This window comes from Anser brachyrhynchus (genome assembly GCF_964034855.1).
Source record: "Anser brachyrhynchus genome assembly, chromosome: 1".
Taxonomy (NCBI): Eukaryota; Metazoa; Chordata; class Aves; order Anseriformes; family Anatidae; genus Anser; species Anser brachyrhynchus.
This window is the reverse complement of record NC_137694.1, coordinates 185,785,097-185,802,334: the sequence shown is the minus strand read 5'-3', so window position 1 is coordinate 185,802,334 and position 17,238 is coordinate 185,785,097. Positions and strand designations below refer to the sequence as shown.

Below are 17,238 nucleotides of genomic sequence, written 5' to 3'. Positions count from 1 at the left end.
AATGGACCAATAATGAAAAAGTGTTTTTTAATGAACCATGGCAAACTGCTTGAGTATCTCATTATCAAAGAGTTTCATGCCTGGGACTATGATTCTTTACTGTTCCAGCTCTACCAAAACATTTACTGAAGATGAAAGATGTTACTTTGAACTAAGACTTAACTGCCGTGTCAGACTCATTATTATTTATTGGGTCTCATTAATCTGCTTTATAGGATGTATCAGAGGACAGGATCTAAGCTATGAAGTACTCTAAAACCGTGGGATAATATAATATGAAGCAAGTACAAACAAGGACAATGGCGCAGTCTGTATTTACCCACTCTGGGCCACGCAGATGCATCCTTCAGAGATGCTGAAAGTGCCCTCAGTAGTAAGGAGAGGTACCCTTCCCTAACACTGTGGCCAGATGTAACATAGCCAGGCATCACAACATTTCAACACCACGCTCAGCCTCCAAATAACATGACTCTTCTTGAACTGCAGATGGGATCTTGGCATTTTCTGGGGCAGTGCTAGTTGGCACAGTACCCTACCACATTGAAGTTGCTTTAATCAACCTGTAGGACAGGTGAGACAGTGCCAGTGCATGACAATAATCCCTGGCAGTTTTATTTGTGTATAAGTAGCCACAGTGTAGTCCCCACAGTATCTGACAGTCTTGCAGTTTGGGGGATGGGAACTGCAGAACTGGAGAATAGTCTACTGCAGAGTTAAGAACCACACTGTCTTATGTTTCAACCACCAGTGATATTTGTTTTCTACAGAGCAGCAAATTAAATCCAGTCCTGCTGGAGTCATAGGTCATTACTCTGTTCATTAGACTATCTCTTTCTCTAATGAGAAATTTCTTACCATGCTGTAAAATCGAGTCTTACTATATTTGACATCATAGCTCCAAGAGAGATGCTATTCTGCCTCATTTACTATTGACTTTCAGTTCAGTTCTGATTGACTCAAGACCGATGATAAAGGAACAGGTAGTAGAAAACAGAATTGAGTTTCCAGAGCCCCCAGCTAAGAGATTAAAGCACAAGAAAATGAATACGGAAAATTTACAACGGTTATTGAGAAAAGAGAGGTGAGAACTCCTCTGTGTGTTTTCTATAATGTCTTTCTTTGCATAATATTATACAATATATTACTGCGAATTCTGGTGGCACTTTAAAGTCCTGGTGTATGAAAACTCATAACTGTTAACTAACTGGGAACAGTTGCCAGTACAAGCAAATATTAGATACTGAACAGTGCAATAAATGCTCAGATTAGGGAAGAGTATACAGGGTGTGTTATAGGAATAAGGTAAAATCTATTCATGAAAAAAGAATATTTAAACTGAGATGGAATTTTTGGTAGGTACAAAAGCATCCAGCTGCAAACATATTTTAGATGAAGGCATGTAGCAGTAGATTCCAAGGACGTTAAACAAGCAACTGAAAAAAAAAGAAAGTAGAAAATAAGAAAAATAAAAGAGTAGAAAACAACAATAATTTAAAAACAAGTAAGGAAATACCCTTCTGAGAAAAACATAGTACTACATGGCAATGATCAGAGATAGCATATGATGTAGAAAGACAACAAGGATCATATTCAAACAATTAGGTGAAGACAGCCACATCCGAGCTCTCTGTCAGCTTCTTTTACACTCAGCATTCACATTTCTAGAGTAGTAGGAAAGCAGATAAATCAAATAGGTCATATGAGTTGGTCTAACATTGTATTTTTCTCATTATTAGTTATATAACTTGGGGTAGGGGACAGTTTTCTTAGATATCTAAGAAGTAGTCTGACAAGATGTCACTTTTTCTAAAGGAAATGATGAAGCTAAAGAAGAAAGGAGAAGAAAGGACTTTATCAGTGATGATCTGGACTGAGAGGCAAAACTGGTGTGTTCAAAGTCAGCTTCAGAATATCCCAGTCTAACAAATTAACACAACCCTGTTTGTTATTTCTTGGTATCCAAATAAGAAAAGATCAAGTGACCTCTGGTCTGTAAAGCGGAAATCAAAGTCACAACACAACAGCGTTATTTCAGCTTTACTGACTCTGCCTTTCTTGGGCCCAAATGCTTCCTTTATGTGTGGAGATGGTGCAAAAGGTCTCATAGTCATAAACAAAGAACGATGAGGGCTAATATAGTTTTGAAAAGATGTGCTTTAAGAGATGAGAAATAAAATATATATATATAGCGAGAGAAGTAAAGGGCTGAGAAGTAGGTTTAAAAATGATCTGTGAAATATACTAGCTGAAAGAAGACAATAAATTTGATAAAGAAAATCATGAGTATGAAATGGCTCTGTCAACAAAACCCCACTGACTTTACTAACCAGAGGAGGCAGAGATATGAGGATATGAAGATGCTGAAATCTAGCAAAATCAAAGAAGAACTAAGACAACAAAGAAGCTTACGTGAAAAGGAAAAGAAAGCAGAGGAGCAAAGAAACTAGGCATGTTAAAACCAGAAACAAACAATGAAAGTATATATATATATAAAATATATATAATATATATATATACACACACACATATATATACACGTACATATATGTATGTGTGTGTGTACATAATATATATAACATATATATATAATACATAATATAATATATGTATATATATTAAGGTAAGAAAAATTGCAGTTTAAGGCCAAGAACTAAACAACCCATATTGTGCAGAATTAGAGAATTAAGCACATATAGCAATGCCAAGCTTGTGGTAAATCAGATTTCAATTCTCTGCAGTTATTGTTTTGTTATTCTGTGACCCTGATGAATTTCTGACTCCACTTCAAATGCAAACACAATCTGTTGATAGGTTATAAAGCCAGCCATTTTTAAAAGCATGATTGAACAATGACTATCATAGGCTTATAAGTTGAAAGAAATGCATGCGGCATGTCAATAGAAAATTAGGACCAGAAAACAATTTGAGCAGCATATAAACTATAGAACATCAAAGCAAGTGTATGAAGAGTGTGTGATATCACTCAAAGAATATAAGGTAACAATTTTTGGTCATTATTCAGAGGAATTCAAATGAAAATCTAATGTCTGAACTATTTGTCAGAAGAATGCTGGGTTTCTTTAGGACTAAAGTCATAAGCTGTAGATTTCATGAAATCACCAAGAGAGATCAAATAGAAAAGTAGATGATCAGGCCACCCCAGTGTTGAATATGCTCCTGGGCCTTGGTCAAATATGACACCCTTGTGTACTGGGTTTAAATGGCAAAGTTTTGGTAGCAGGGGGCTGCAGGGGTGGCCTCTGTGAGAAAAATTCAGAAGCTGCCCCATGTCAGATCAGAACCAGCTCCCACCAACTCCAAAGAGACCCGCTGCTGGCCAGAGCCGAGTCAATAAGCGATGTCATTTGACATCGCCGTGTCTGTAAGAACAGATTTAAGAAACGGAAAAGAAAACACTATGCAACACCAGCTGGGAGAGAGGGGTGAGAAGCAGCCCTGCAGACCCCAAGGTCAGTGCAGAAGGAGGGCAGGAGGCGCTCCAGGCAGGCAGCAGCAGTTCCCCTGCGGCCCGTGGAGAGGCCCCTGGTGGAGCAGGCTGTCCCCCTGCAGCCCATGGGTCCCACATGGAGCAGATCTCCACGCTGCAGCCCGTGGAGGAGCCCCCGGTGGAGCAGGTGGATGTGGCCTGGAGGAGGCTGCGGCCCACGGAGAGCCCCCGCAGGAGCAGGCCCCGGGCCGGAGCTGCAGCCATGGAGAGGAGCCCACGCAGGAGCAGGGGGTCTGGGGGGAGCTGCCGCCCGTGGGGGACCCGTGCTGGAGCAGTTTGCTCCTGGGGGATGGACCCCGTGGTACGGAGCCGTGTGGGAGCAGTTCTGGAAGAGCTGCTGCCTGTGGGCAGCCCCCGCAGGCTCAGTTCGGGAAGGACGGCATCCCGTGGGAGGGACCCCACGGGGAGCAGGGGCAGAGAGGGACCGTGAAAGGGCGGCGGAGAGACGAAGCATCAGGGACTGACCGCAGACCCCATTCCCTGTTCCCCTGTGCTGCCTGGGGGGAGGAGGTAGAAGAGGGTGGATGGGGGAAGGTGTTTTTAGTTTGTTCTCTTCATTTCTCACTGTTATAGCTTGCTAGTAATAGGCAATAAATTTTATTAATCTCCCTATACTGATTCTGTTTTGCCTGTGACAATAATTGTTGAGTGATCTCCCTGTCCTTACCTCAACCCTTGAGCCCTTTTTGTTATATTTTCTCCCCCTTTTCCTCTGAGGACGGGGAGCGAGAGAATGGTTGTGGTAGAGCTCAGCTGCCCAGCTGAGTGAAACCACCACACCTTGACTCTATTAGCAAAAAGAAAGTTTAAATAACTTTAACCACTGGAGAAAAAACAGCAAGAACAACAACAACAACAAACAAACAAAAAATCACCATCAACTGCCCCCCCTCCAAAAAACAAACAAACAAACAAAAAAAAACAAACACAAAGGAAAGTGTTTTGTATGAAAAAACACAAAGGAAAGGACATTGAGTCCTTTCCCCAAAGGCCATATATGCATGTGAACTCTTGCTATTTAAAATATGTGCCTCAATCTTTACATTCATTTTGCTGCGTTTCAGAGTAGGGAAGTTGGAATTAAAAGTAAGAGGAGTCAGGAAGTGGGGAGGGGGCTAGCAAAGATCTTTAAAATATTAATTACACTCTGGAATAGAGTCAATAATTTTTCTTGGGGGTTAATATTCATTTAGATGAACATTTGGTCTGTGAAACCAGTGAAACATCAATCAAAACCATTTTACAATGCAAAGGGAGAAGAAAAACTGTCACCTTCTGCAGAACTTGTGGCAGTAGAGAAATATCATCTTATTTGCTACTAAGCAGGATGGATCTGACATGGTGATCATTAAGATAATAAATATAGAGACAAATAATTTATTTTCAGTTACTTTTCAGAGTTTTTGCCTTGAATAGGAACATGTTTTCCTACTAGATTTTCATGTCAGTGGCTGAGACTCACATAATCAATAATATGAATTTGCATGCTGTCTCTAGTACAGCTGGAAAAAAGCACTGTGTCCAATGCTCAAGCCCAGTAAATATTTAAGATAGAACAAGCGGTGTCTGCACATGACTTAGCATTGCACCTCATTTGACCTATCAGTACAAAATAAATCATCTTCCAAAAGCATAAAAGCATCCATTTTTCTTAGAGCTCAACAGCTTCTGTTTATATTTATAACCCTTGATCGAAACAGATGTGTTGCTTAAAATCCATCATCTTGTACTCATATAAAACATGTGACAGTGCACTATTTATAATCACATGCTATTTATCAAGGAGAGAGCATTTTCAGTGGGTATACTGGATAATTTATAATCTCTCACACTGATAAACAATCAGAGGCAAAAAGCATAGCCCTTTGAAAATTATGAAATATAGTCATTTTATTTGAATACTGACAGTGAAGCAGATAACTTTGAGTTGTCTTAGCAGTTCCCTCATCCTGATATTACACTGTTTGGTATGTTTTACAATATCCCATCAGCTGCTGTTAATAATAACCATCTTCTTATCTAGTGTGTCAGTCAGAGAATGGGCCGCAAATAGTAAGTTTTTCTCCGGGAACATCTATCACAAAGGAGATATGAGGGTGTTCTCATCCTTTTATTCAAATATTTTAGTTAAAAATGGTTTCTTAGGTGGCTTGATCTGCTACAGTGATTCACAGAAAGGTAAAATACATCTAAAAACTTGCTTATAGATTTGATTAAAAAATACAGAAAAGCTGTCTTTTTGAAAAACCTGTGTTCCAAGGTTTAGGAAATGAAAGTAAAAGTTTTGTATCAAAATGTACTGCTTACCTTCAAAACTCCAGCTCAGAGCTGGATAACTCTGCTGTAGCTATTTGAAGCATGGCTGGGGCAGTAAGTTACTTCTGTATTACTCTGCTCATTGTTTGCACACTGTGTTTCAATTGTCTACCAAAACTGAGGCTCTTTTAAAGAAGAACAGAAAAAGTATTTGGGTGCAACATTGCACATGCAGTAAAAAAATATTAGCTGCAGAGCCAAAAATAGTGCTTTATGAACCGTGTTGATTATGATTGACATGCAAGCACTGATTTGGAGAGTAATGGATGCACATTAACACAGATACTGTCACCTTGGAATCTGATTGCCATAAGACGAAACTGTCTGGGAGATGAAAGGATTATAATGTCTTGTAATTAATATCATTCTAAAATGAATAATTGGCCATCTCCAGTGCTTTGGAAACATGCATTTTCAATGAATTGCTTGCTTTGTTACCTGGGAAAGTGAAATGACTATTTATTTTCCAGTCACTTTATGATGAGGCATCCTTGTGTGTAAAAAGGTATTTCATCAGCTTTATATTACAGCTCTCCCCACATCTTTGAGCCTCTTGCTTTTTTAGGCAACAGTTCCAAATATCTTTTAATGAGAAGATTTCCAAGTGTTTGCAATCAGAAATATTCTGTGACAGGGGGAGGCTGTTGTGTCAATTGATCAAGTCTTTGGTCATCCCTGCCCCTGATCAGCTGATGTGGACCCCTGTGGATAGTCATCAGGTTATATAAATTAGAGGTTCCAATATCACTCTCTGCTTATGGCAGGGCTGCAATGGGAACAGCAGCAGTTGGGGGGATAGGGAGCTGTAACCAACTACTTGATAGCTTTTTCCTCTTCTCTTTCCAGCAAAAAAAATGAAAAAAAAAAAAAAACTTGGCAGAGGAGAGACACTCCTTTCACACATATGGGGTAGCTGGTGTCAGGAAACCTGAAACATCTGAAATGCATTGCTGCAAGAGTGACCAGTAAAAAAGGCTTTGTTATCTTGGGTATGACAAGAAATCTGAGACAGATACTAAGAAATGCTTTCAGGAGTGGTTTTCTTGCATTTTGTGATGTAAATATTTATTTTTTACAAGGATTTTATGATATATTATAAATTCACATTGAATATACAGAAAATGCAGCATGTTCCATGGTTTTGCAAAGAAGGGCTAGTTTGCTGGAAGATATTTCAAACATTGGTAATAAAAAGCCTCTGAAACAGGTGAGAAAGTGAACATATCCAACCTCATATCCAACCAATCCCATTCAGTTTTACTTTTTAATCAAGTTGCACTTACCATGAATTTTCAAAACAAAATTAAAATCTTGCTCTTTAGCTGCTTCCCCTCCTCCTCTAATTTTGAATAAATATTTTTCATGCAGTCTTGCCCTGAAGTTTGGCATAGTGGGTAACATTTTCTTAGGGGCAGTAATTTCCTACTGGAAAATAGGCAAAGACTAACACAAAACAACATTGTGCAAGCACTGTAAGTATTAGGAATGATTTGCCTTTTCCAAGATTATCATAGCATGACTATTCAGGACAAAAAAGAGAGATTGTCTGGTCCAAATAAGGAAAAAAAAATAATAATTTTTAATCTTTTGTTTGCTCTTATTCTGGCCTAGCTTCTTGTCATAGTTGCAGAAGATTCAGTGAGCAAATCTAACATCTCTTACATTGTTAGACCTGAGAATCATCAAATACAAAAGGAAGTCTGAACAGGCCCAATCTCAGTTAACTTAAATATCTTGCTGAAATTAAAAAAATAAAATAAAAATTACCTTTGAAAATGCAACAATTTTCAAAGAGATTGTTGCTAAGTACAAGGAGTTCATTACAAAATCCATGAGGTTCCACCAATCGTGAATGTAGTCCTGCAGTCCGCCATCCCACATCTGTTTAATTTCACCCCAGATAAAGCCTGTAAACAGAACATAATTCATTAAGCGTGAATACTAAATAAAAAAAAAAAAGTCTGTGAGTATCCTAGACACTTATCTCACATTGGATTTAGTTTCCTTACAATAATTACAAAAGAAAAGTGGATGAGTGCTCTAAATTACATATCTAGTCACGTGAAATTTTATCTTTCAATTAATGTTTCAGGAATTGTCAGACAAACAAAACATCACCTGCTTGTACAAGGACAATTTCTTTGGTTTTCTTAAATCTCCTTCTTCCTTATAACCTAATAAGTATAAAAAGGGTCTCCAAACCAATGATCATTGCCAACTTTATCCTCAGTATCTGCTGCAATGTAACTCTAACTGTAAACTGTATGACTGCAGGAACCAAGCCAGCTCATTATTTTGTTTCAATTGGAACAAACACGGTAAGTGAGAGGATTTCATTATTGCTGTCAATGCTGAACTAAAGTCTGCCCTTCCCATAAGAACAGCATCTTCAGTGGAATATTTTTTGTTGATTCTTTCCTTTGGGACTGGAAGGAATAGAAGTTGTTTTCAGGTGTGCAAAGTATACATTACTCTGGACACAATGTGATAAAGAAATATTCAATCCCAGTGGGACATTTTGCGAGTTGTCTGACATAACCTCAATTTAACAGCTCCAGAGACAACTATATGGAGACTTTAGTACTGTAAACATTAAAACAAAATGTCTGAAAAGGATACTCCACATTATTTTATAATACAGAATGATAAAATATATAAAAAAAATGGAATCTTTATATGCATACTTTGTATTATTATCTACAAAGCTTTTTGGTTACCAGTCTCGGTAGAGCTTCTACATGTTCCATAGTAAATTCTTTGCTGAAAGGATTTTCATACTTGAGTGCTCATTAAAGGGACAACATTTACAGCAAAGAGGACAATCTAAAACATATGGATGTTGAGATACAGTTAATTCATCATGGCTTTCCTCCAGCTGCTTATCATAAGTTCCTTTAAAAAGTGTTGAACAGATTTCATACACGGATTTTCAGAGTCCTGCATCACTGTAGTCAGGGCTAAATTTACCTTGAAACTCAACATTTTGTTTCAGTGGTCTTCTAGTTGACTACAAGAGCGAAGAGAGTCAGAGGAGTGGAGTAGGTGTGACAAGTACAATTTAATTCTGCAGTGTTTTGGCTGAAGTCATTCTGTCTCCTGATTGCTTTTGAAAGGAAAACTTCCTCACAACTTTGCTCCTTCTGATCTCAGCCACACATTCCTGTCTTGTTTCTGCATGCTATCATTAATCAGGAGCTTCAGGAGTACCTAAATTGTATAATAGATCCAGCAAATTTTATGTTCATAGAGCTCCTTTTCAGACACACCGCCATCACTATTTCACCTGTCTGCAGATCTGTAGGAACACGTTCTGAGAAAGGACCATAGTGGGAACATGTGGACAGGGACATGCCAATTTAATATCTACATCAGCCTAGACAGGCTGATTGCAACTCTACCTTAATTGATCAGAAAAAACTGATGCATAAAATATAACACTGATAAGAAGCTAACATTTATTTTCATGCTTCATCCAAGATGACGATTCGTAGTGAGAAAAGAGTTGAACATTATTACATGGCAGGTATCAGTATCCACTAACAGTGTCCATTGCTACTGTTAACTGCCCAAGCACCATCACAGGGCTACCAGGTGGGCTCCTAAATGCCTGCCACTTTCATCCTGGGCAAAGATTTAGCCATCTACCTTTCAAGGAGCTGCTCACTCCTGTCACACAATATGAACCAGAAGGTCTTGGCTCCCAATTTGCTCCACAATCCCCTCTAGCATTCAGCATGTAGTCCATGTACTTGCAAATATCCCTGCTCAGTCTTTTGCTATGTTTTATGCACAATATCTTGACCGTCATCATGTCATAAAAGCAGTGGTTTTGTGGGCTGCAATATATGCCTCACATTTCAGACACTGCTCTGAATTGCTCCTGCTCAAACTGCAGAAGAGCATATAAAATTAACCATTGTGCCACAGGAGTCTGAGGTGGGGCTCAGAAGAGATCTGGAGCCAAAGGCTGTATAATACAGGTACGGTGCCTAAGCCTTAGTGTCAGAGAGCAGTTTCTTGTGCTTTTTTTATTAAGTGATCTTGACACTGGGATGACTCCTGTGGCTCAGAAAGCAGACAGTTACATTGACAGAACATCCCCCTCCACCCTTCCCGCCCCCAAAAAAAAGAAAAAAAAAAAAGCTTCACAGAAATTGATATGCACATTCATAAAACTAAATATACTCTTTTCTAATTCATCACAGTTAAGCATTCCCTTTAAAATATGTTTTAAAACCAGAGCAGGAATAGGTTGGGGTGATCAGTAAGATGAATGCTTAAAGGAAGCATTCCTCTACTTTGCTTTTGTGAGGCCCCACTTGGAGTACTGCATCCAGGTCCAGGGCCGCCAGCACAAGGATGTGATCTGTTAGAGCAAACCCAGAGGAGGGCCACAAAGATGATCAGAGGGGCACCTCTTCTACAAAGAAAGGTTGAGAGAGCTGACGATGTTCAACCTGGAGAAGAGAAGGCTCTGAGGAGACCTCATTGTAGCCTTTCAGTACTTAAAAGGGGTTTATAAAAAGATGCACAGCAACTTCTTACATGATAGTGATAGATAGGACGTGGGGGGATGGTTTTAAACTAAAAGAAGGTGGATTTAGGTTAGATGTTAGAAAAAAATTCTTTACTATGAGGGTGATGAGGCACTGGAACAAAGAAGCTGAGGATGCCCCATCCCTGGAAGTAATCAAAGTCAGGTTGGATGGGACTTTGAGCAACCTGCTCTAGGGGAAGGTGTCCCTGCCCATGGCAGGGGGTGGTGGAACTAAGTGGTCTTTAAGGTCCCTTCCAACCCAAGCCATTCTGTGATTCTTTGATTCTGTGATTCTATGATTCTAAAGGCTGTAGATTCATTAAAGTCTTCTGCTGAGACATTCCATGAGTCATAATCATCCAAAAACATGAACCGTCACAAATGCAACAGGGCTGTTCTCTGTAAGACTGTTGCTCAGCATCACATACTCTGACAGCACAGACTGAAATATAGTGGAATTATGTACAGACAGAAAAAGAAATGCTGACTAATATTTCTGCATTTGATCTGTTTTGTAAGTGAAATTCAGACTCAGTCCAACAATTTCCTTGGCTCAGAAAATGAAATGTAATTGTAAATTTGACATTAGCAGAGAAATACTGAACAATTAAAGAATTCTAGTGAAATAGAGTACATTGCTATTATAAATTTTTGTCATTTAGAATGAGAAACACAACTAATCCAAACTACCAGTAATGTTGAAGTCCCTTGTCAGTTAAAAAGTTTGGAGTATAGTTTGACATTGTAATGTTGGTGATTCAAATTTTTTTCCTTGGTTCAAGACTACTTTTTTGTTTATCCTGATGCAGGACTTGTTCTTTTCAATCAAATGATTTTAGAAACTGGAAATCCTACATTATTTTTGGCTATGCAGGAGATATGATAGTTTAATCTTTCTTGCCAGCCAAAATCTAAGTGCAGTTTCCTCAAATAAATACAGTTACTGAGTTTTTGTGGGACCCAAGAGAACTTGAAGCTAGGATGACTCTATTTCTCCATTAAGTGTCTTCTCCATTAAGTGATAATTAAGTGATAAAATTTTTCTTTTCCATACAGCAGCTGACATAGAAAATTCAGTGGATAGATCATGGAGCATTGTGGTTGAGGATGAGTTTTTCTTACCTAGCTTTAATTTTCTACAGTACAGACAGATCCATCTGAAGTAGCCACCCTAGTTTCCCTTTAAAGTCAATGGAGAGAGAGAGTTGATTCTGGGGACTGGCTTAGACACAGACACTGCACTGCAGATGTCTACGTCTAGTCGGATGAATCCCAGACTCACAGACTACCCCTAATGCAAGAATTACTGAAAGGTATGATTAAGAGCACTTCAAAGATGCAGAATTTCATTTATTTTCATAATTTTTGAAAAGTTTTACTGTTTTTGAGCAGTTTCCGTGTCTTGAAGCTCAGAGCCTGGGACATTCCAGCCTTGACTTCAGGGCCCATGATGCTATAATGGGATTTGGAGCCAGACAATTCTGTACCTCATTGTGGTAGTTTTCTGTTTTTAACACTGCTTTGGGTGTCAGCTGACTAGGTTTGAGATGGATATTCCAGGTAAATGGATTATAAATTTGTGACATACATGCTATCCATACATGTATAGTAGCATTTCTCAGACATGCCAGATACCTAATGCTCTCTTTGAAGAGAAATCTTGGAAAGTAGAAACTCCTAAGGTAGATTGTATAAGTCCACAACTCCACAGTAGTAACACCATGAAAGCCGAGTTCTGTCTTTGGAGGTACCAGGTCTCTACAGCTAGGTACCCTGAGGGGTGCTGAAGCAGTGAATGAGGGGAGAACTAGAATTTCTGTAGTCCTGTAAGTCCTCCCAGGTATGCCTGGGAAAGTGTACTCTGAAGTTCGATAGCCTTTCTGCAAAGCTGAAGACTTACTGAAGGTCTGATAAGCTTACGTGATGGAGCTATTCTAGGCAAGGAACCTCAGAGATTCCAAGCTGTGCAGTTTAGGATTAATTAGCAGTCACACATCCAGAGGTTTTGAAATCCTGTTGTAGATCATAAAAAGGAACTTTCTGCAAGAAAAGTAATCAGGGAGAAGTCATCAGTCAGCTCTTCTCTCCACAGTGTCTGACACATTTTTTTTTTTTACATTCATTGGGAGAATCAGTTAAAGATATAAATAAATACATAAATAGATGTGTTAAAAACAAAACAAAAACAAACAAAACAAAACAACAAAAAACATCCAGAGGTCAAAGCAGTATTATTTCTGTGACATTGTACACTTCCCTTTTCTACTTGGTGGACTTATGGGTAGCTGGACACAACCTGACATTATTATCTAATGAGTCTTTTGGACAATTCCAAAATATGCCCTGACATAATACAAGAGATGAAGACATGCAGAGACAAGACTGTCTGATGGGTACATTCTTACAGGTAGGAAAGAGATCTAGGGTCCAGGCATTGCCTAATAATGTATCAAAGCAGCAATGCTATCACATAGTGATAGAGCCACGTGTGACAACAAAAAGGATATCTCATTAAAACAGAGGAGTGCACCCCCTCCTTGTACCCTGGTACAGGGGGAAGAGTGCTAAGAGGAACCAGCCAAATACAAGGGGTAGATGTACAAGTGAGCACTTTTAGACAGTTACACTGGGAAAAAGTTCATTGCCCAAAGCTCCCTTTGTCTCTCTGGGAGGAAAGAATCATCTCCAAGGCAATGATCCTGTCATCTTCAGGTGGCTGAATCTTCCCATTGACTGAAAAAGTAGCTGTGGAGGATTAGCTTGAATTAAAACAGATGTCTAACTTCCAGGTGCTTGTATTTAGTTGAAATAATTCCACACAAATCAGATTTCACTGTGGTAGCTGGATAAACTTGGCTTTATCCTGATTGTCTCTTTGCTCCAATTCTCTTCTTCCAACCCTTTCTCTTCATGCCAGCTCTATTTCACACCTGTCTCTTACAGCCTCACCTGTCCATTCCCCATCATTCTGCTTTTATCATTTATTTCCACTTAAAAGGAAATTATCAATATTATGCAGCTATTCCACCTCATTAATCGATGATTTAAATCAAAATGTTGAAGGTGAGATTTTCAAGCATTTATTGACATTATTTATGAATTAAAAGCTAGAATAGTAAAAGAGAAATAGCAACATGGATATTTTGAAACAGGATGAAACGATAGAAATAAATGTGATTAAACATCCCGTAGTTTTAATGGAATTAAATAGACTTAAAGTCAAGGCAAGAGTCCCACAGACCACATGAGGCCCAGGAAATGCCAGACAGCATGGACAGATTTTGTAAAGCACTGTGAATTATTACACATGCAAGCTGATCAATTTGCAACCATTCAACTGAAGTCCAACTTGACTGATACATTCAGCTTGACTGTCAAAGAAAGCAATGAAAGTCAGTATTCTGAATTTTGTTTTTAAAAAGATTTGCGGATCCCTATCTAAGTTTGGCATTACCTTTCCTGCAAAAAGATTTGTTTTTCTTTTCTATTTTTGTTCCTTACCATTTAGTGATGGGAAGCAGGAGGCTCCTCAGGGTCAGTCTCTACATGCCAAGTTCAACAACAACCTTTCAGTATGTTTCTTGAAGAATATTTTCACTGGACTGTGAAACCACTTAACTGAAATACTCAACTTTGCTCTGCAATGCACTCAAGTTTTTCACAGGTACAAGAAATGAGACAAGTTGCTAATGATTTAAGCTCTGTGAACTGAGGGGAGGTCGTTCCAGGGAATTAAATGAGCATCAGTAAGGCTTGAAATCTCTCTTCTATTTTACATCTGGTCTGACATCTGATCTCTGTTGAAGAGGTATGAAGGTTGTGAGAAGAACTGCGAGACATTCTGTTGTAATTCATGGGTTCCCAATCTCTGGGACTTTTTTTTTTTTTTTTTTTGGGTAAAATACAGCTATTCAAGGGAACATGCACAAAATTAAAATCAAGTTTTCTGCTTTCTCCTAGGAATCGGGAAATGGATGTTTGTGAGGGGAACAACTGTGCAGTGTCTGTCCTGTGTCAGGTCAGGCAAGAGGCTGGGAATGGCATAGCCAGAGGCATTGTTGTTCCAGGTCCATTCTCATGACAATGACACTTAAGTGATCTGAATCTGGGAATTATCTCATCACGCAACTCAACATTAAGAATACTTAATATCTAACCTCAGTTCACTCTCTGTCCTCGCTGTCGTGTTGTAAAATTCAGCTTAGTTCTTTCCCCCACGCGAACAGTGAAGATGAGTTTGATAATGTCTCGAGAGTATAGGGAGAATGTAAAGGAAAATACGAAGATTATGAAGCATTTGAGCTTTCTGGATGAAATATACTATATCAGAGCTGAAACTATTCAGTACTGATTTTAAATCAGCGGTACATTTACTTTCTTGTTCAAAGAAAAGTATAATTTCCAAGAAACAGTGATCAGCTGCAAATGAAACTGGTCTAGGAACATTGTGAAGTATGTATGTATGTTTTTCACCCACTATGGAATGGCAAGTGCAAACAGTCTGGACAATCAGCATCAAAAAAACCCTCAAATATTTAAGGCTTAGTTTCACCAACTATCAGATTGTTCAGTTGCTTGAGTACTTATGCAGCAAGGTGTCCATATAACTGGGATAGCTGTTCCATTGACCCAATGTTTTAATTAACAAGAAGTCTGAATTTTGCAGTACTCATAAATGTTAAAAGAAAATATATGTAATTAGCAGTTACTTTTTTTTTTAAATCTTTTAAATTTCCTTTGCAAAATGTTGCAAAATGCAAATGAATTGTTATTCAATTTCATAGTGGAAGATTAAGGGAGATTTTAATTAGTATGTCTATCTTAACTTTATTGATCCTTTTCCTTGTTCTGTTTTTACGCCTTCATAAAACAGGGTTTTACAAGAAAAAAAATAAAAAAGAATTGAAAGAAAAAAAAATATTTAAGATCCTCTTCCTGTAGTGTACGTGAAAATAATTGTAAATCCTGGATTAACATTTCCTTTCCGTGTACCTATTTTTTCCATATCAGTGGACTGTATACAGTGATAATGTAGTTGTCATAATCTGGAGAAGCATGAAAGACACTGTATTTTTGGAATGGATCATGTGCTTAAACAGGAGTGTCTAGTGTTAGTTTAGATGCTCTATGCATATGCAAACTGGCCACCCCATGCATTGTCAAAACAAGGTACAGGTTTCCTGTAGGGTATTTATCATAGGTACAACCTCTCAGTAAGTATATCCAACTCTCAAAGACTTCAAAATTGGTAACAGTTTCATCTTTGTAGGCACCTGAGTTGCTTTCTTTATGTTTACTCTGATTTAATCTCCTAATTCATAATGACAAGACTTGCTAAATGCCTGAGTTTGGAGTAAGGGACTATGGAAATAAATAAATGAGGAGGTACAGTGCAGAAATTCTGTACATTTCTGTTTGAACTCAGGTCTACAATAATGTTGTAGGTAGAAATTTACCTATCCAAAGTATTGGTCCATTCTCTCAGGTACTTTTGCACAGGGGTCTGTGAATCTCTTTAAAGAAAAAGTATATCCTCAATTACTGCTTGCACATCTCTATTAGGCTCTACAAGTTTACATGAGGAGTGGAGCATGCAAAATTTTACTCATTATCCTTTAATCTCCATGGTTTCATTGAAACTTTGTGGCAGGCATTTTCTGAAGTTGATTTAATATAGAAATTATTTTCTTACTTTCACAAAAAGTATTGTGGAAAGGGTAAAGAGCAAAGTTTATATATTACTTCCAAAGAAAGCATTAATTTATAAATATATATATATCCTAGAAGTAGGGTCATGCAGTCTAATACCCATTAAACTGTTGTATCTACAAACATCTATGTATTCTTTATTGCTCCCAGCATTAATTGCATTTTCTTGGTGTTGCCAGAATAATATAATGAAGATATTATGCAGTCAGTAGAAAAAAAAAAAAAGTGTGTGCAAGTCTTAAATTCACAAAGGGATGCAAGACCTGGAGGAAGAATGAATGGATGTATAGCTTGTCTATAAAGCACAGAAAGTCTTTTGTAGTATGGCTCAGAATCTCTTGGAGCCCTGAACAGTGCAGCACAGCGTTAAACGTGCAGGTCTAGGTAAGGCCAGAAGTGGATATTCAGGGATATCTGAAACTGCTCATCTGCTTCTACACTATTAACAGGCATGTAAGGATTTGAAGTTCTCGATCATGAGGATCCAAACTTCATATCTGAGAACGAAATCCTATGAAAGGGTCTAGTCATTGAAATAGTTGGTGCTTCAATGCTTAAATTAAGTACACAGTACTGAATGTAGAATTCATCATGCAGGCACCTAAATTCCCCATAAATTCCATTTTATGCTCATTTTGAGTTTCAAATGTTGAGCTGAGATCCGCAGGTTATGTGGACAGTTATGACATACTGAAGGAGAGGAATAACAAGAAGTGGAAAGAGTAGTGAGTCTCAAACATTGTATCTCACCAGCACTTAGCGTCCTATCTCAGACCTTCATCTAAATGTCCACATGAGACTGAGTTTCAGAGTTTGAAGTACCTTCCTTTCCTGAAATGCTGAAACTATATCCAATACTAGCGTCAACATTTGGCATTGCAGCTTTATAGGTAAAATTCGTTCACAGGGAACAGAAAACTTGCCTTTTCTCAGCCTGAGGGAAGATGGAACCTCTTTCTCAGGAGAGTACTAGGGAAGGCATAAGGGGAGAGGGGGGAGAAACTTTCACCTTCCTGATAAAAATGGGGACAAAGGGAAACTGAAGAAGAGGGAGCTAAAGAAGCTAAATCCAAACAAATGAATAAACAACAACAAACAAACAAACAACCCACAACTTCAGTGACAACCTTAGTGTTTTTAGCCTCCTTACTAGGGCATCTTTTAGGAA

At 38.4% G+C, this 17,238-nt stretch overlaps 1 protein-coding gene across 2 annotated transcripts in view; it reads right to left on the bottom strand.

Moving 5' to 3' along the window:
* TRPC4 (transient receptor potential cation channel subfamily C member 4) overlaps nt 1–17,238 on the bottom strand; it is a 160,044-nt gene that overhangs the window by 20,503 nt on the left and 122,303 nt on the right. For both annotated transcript variants that reach the window (XM_080575860.1, XM_080575861.1), the window contains one exon: nt 7,592–7,731. In XM_080575860.1, the coding sequence (XP_080431986.1) occupies nt 7,592–7,731 (140 nt within the window). The remainder of the gene's footprint in view (nt 1–7,591; nt 7,732–17,238) is intronic.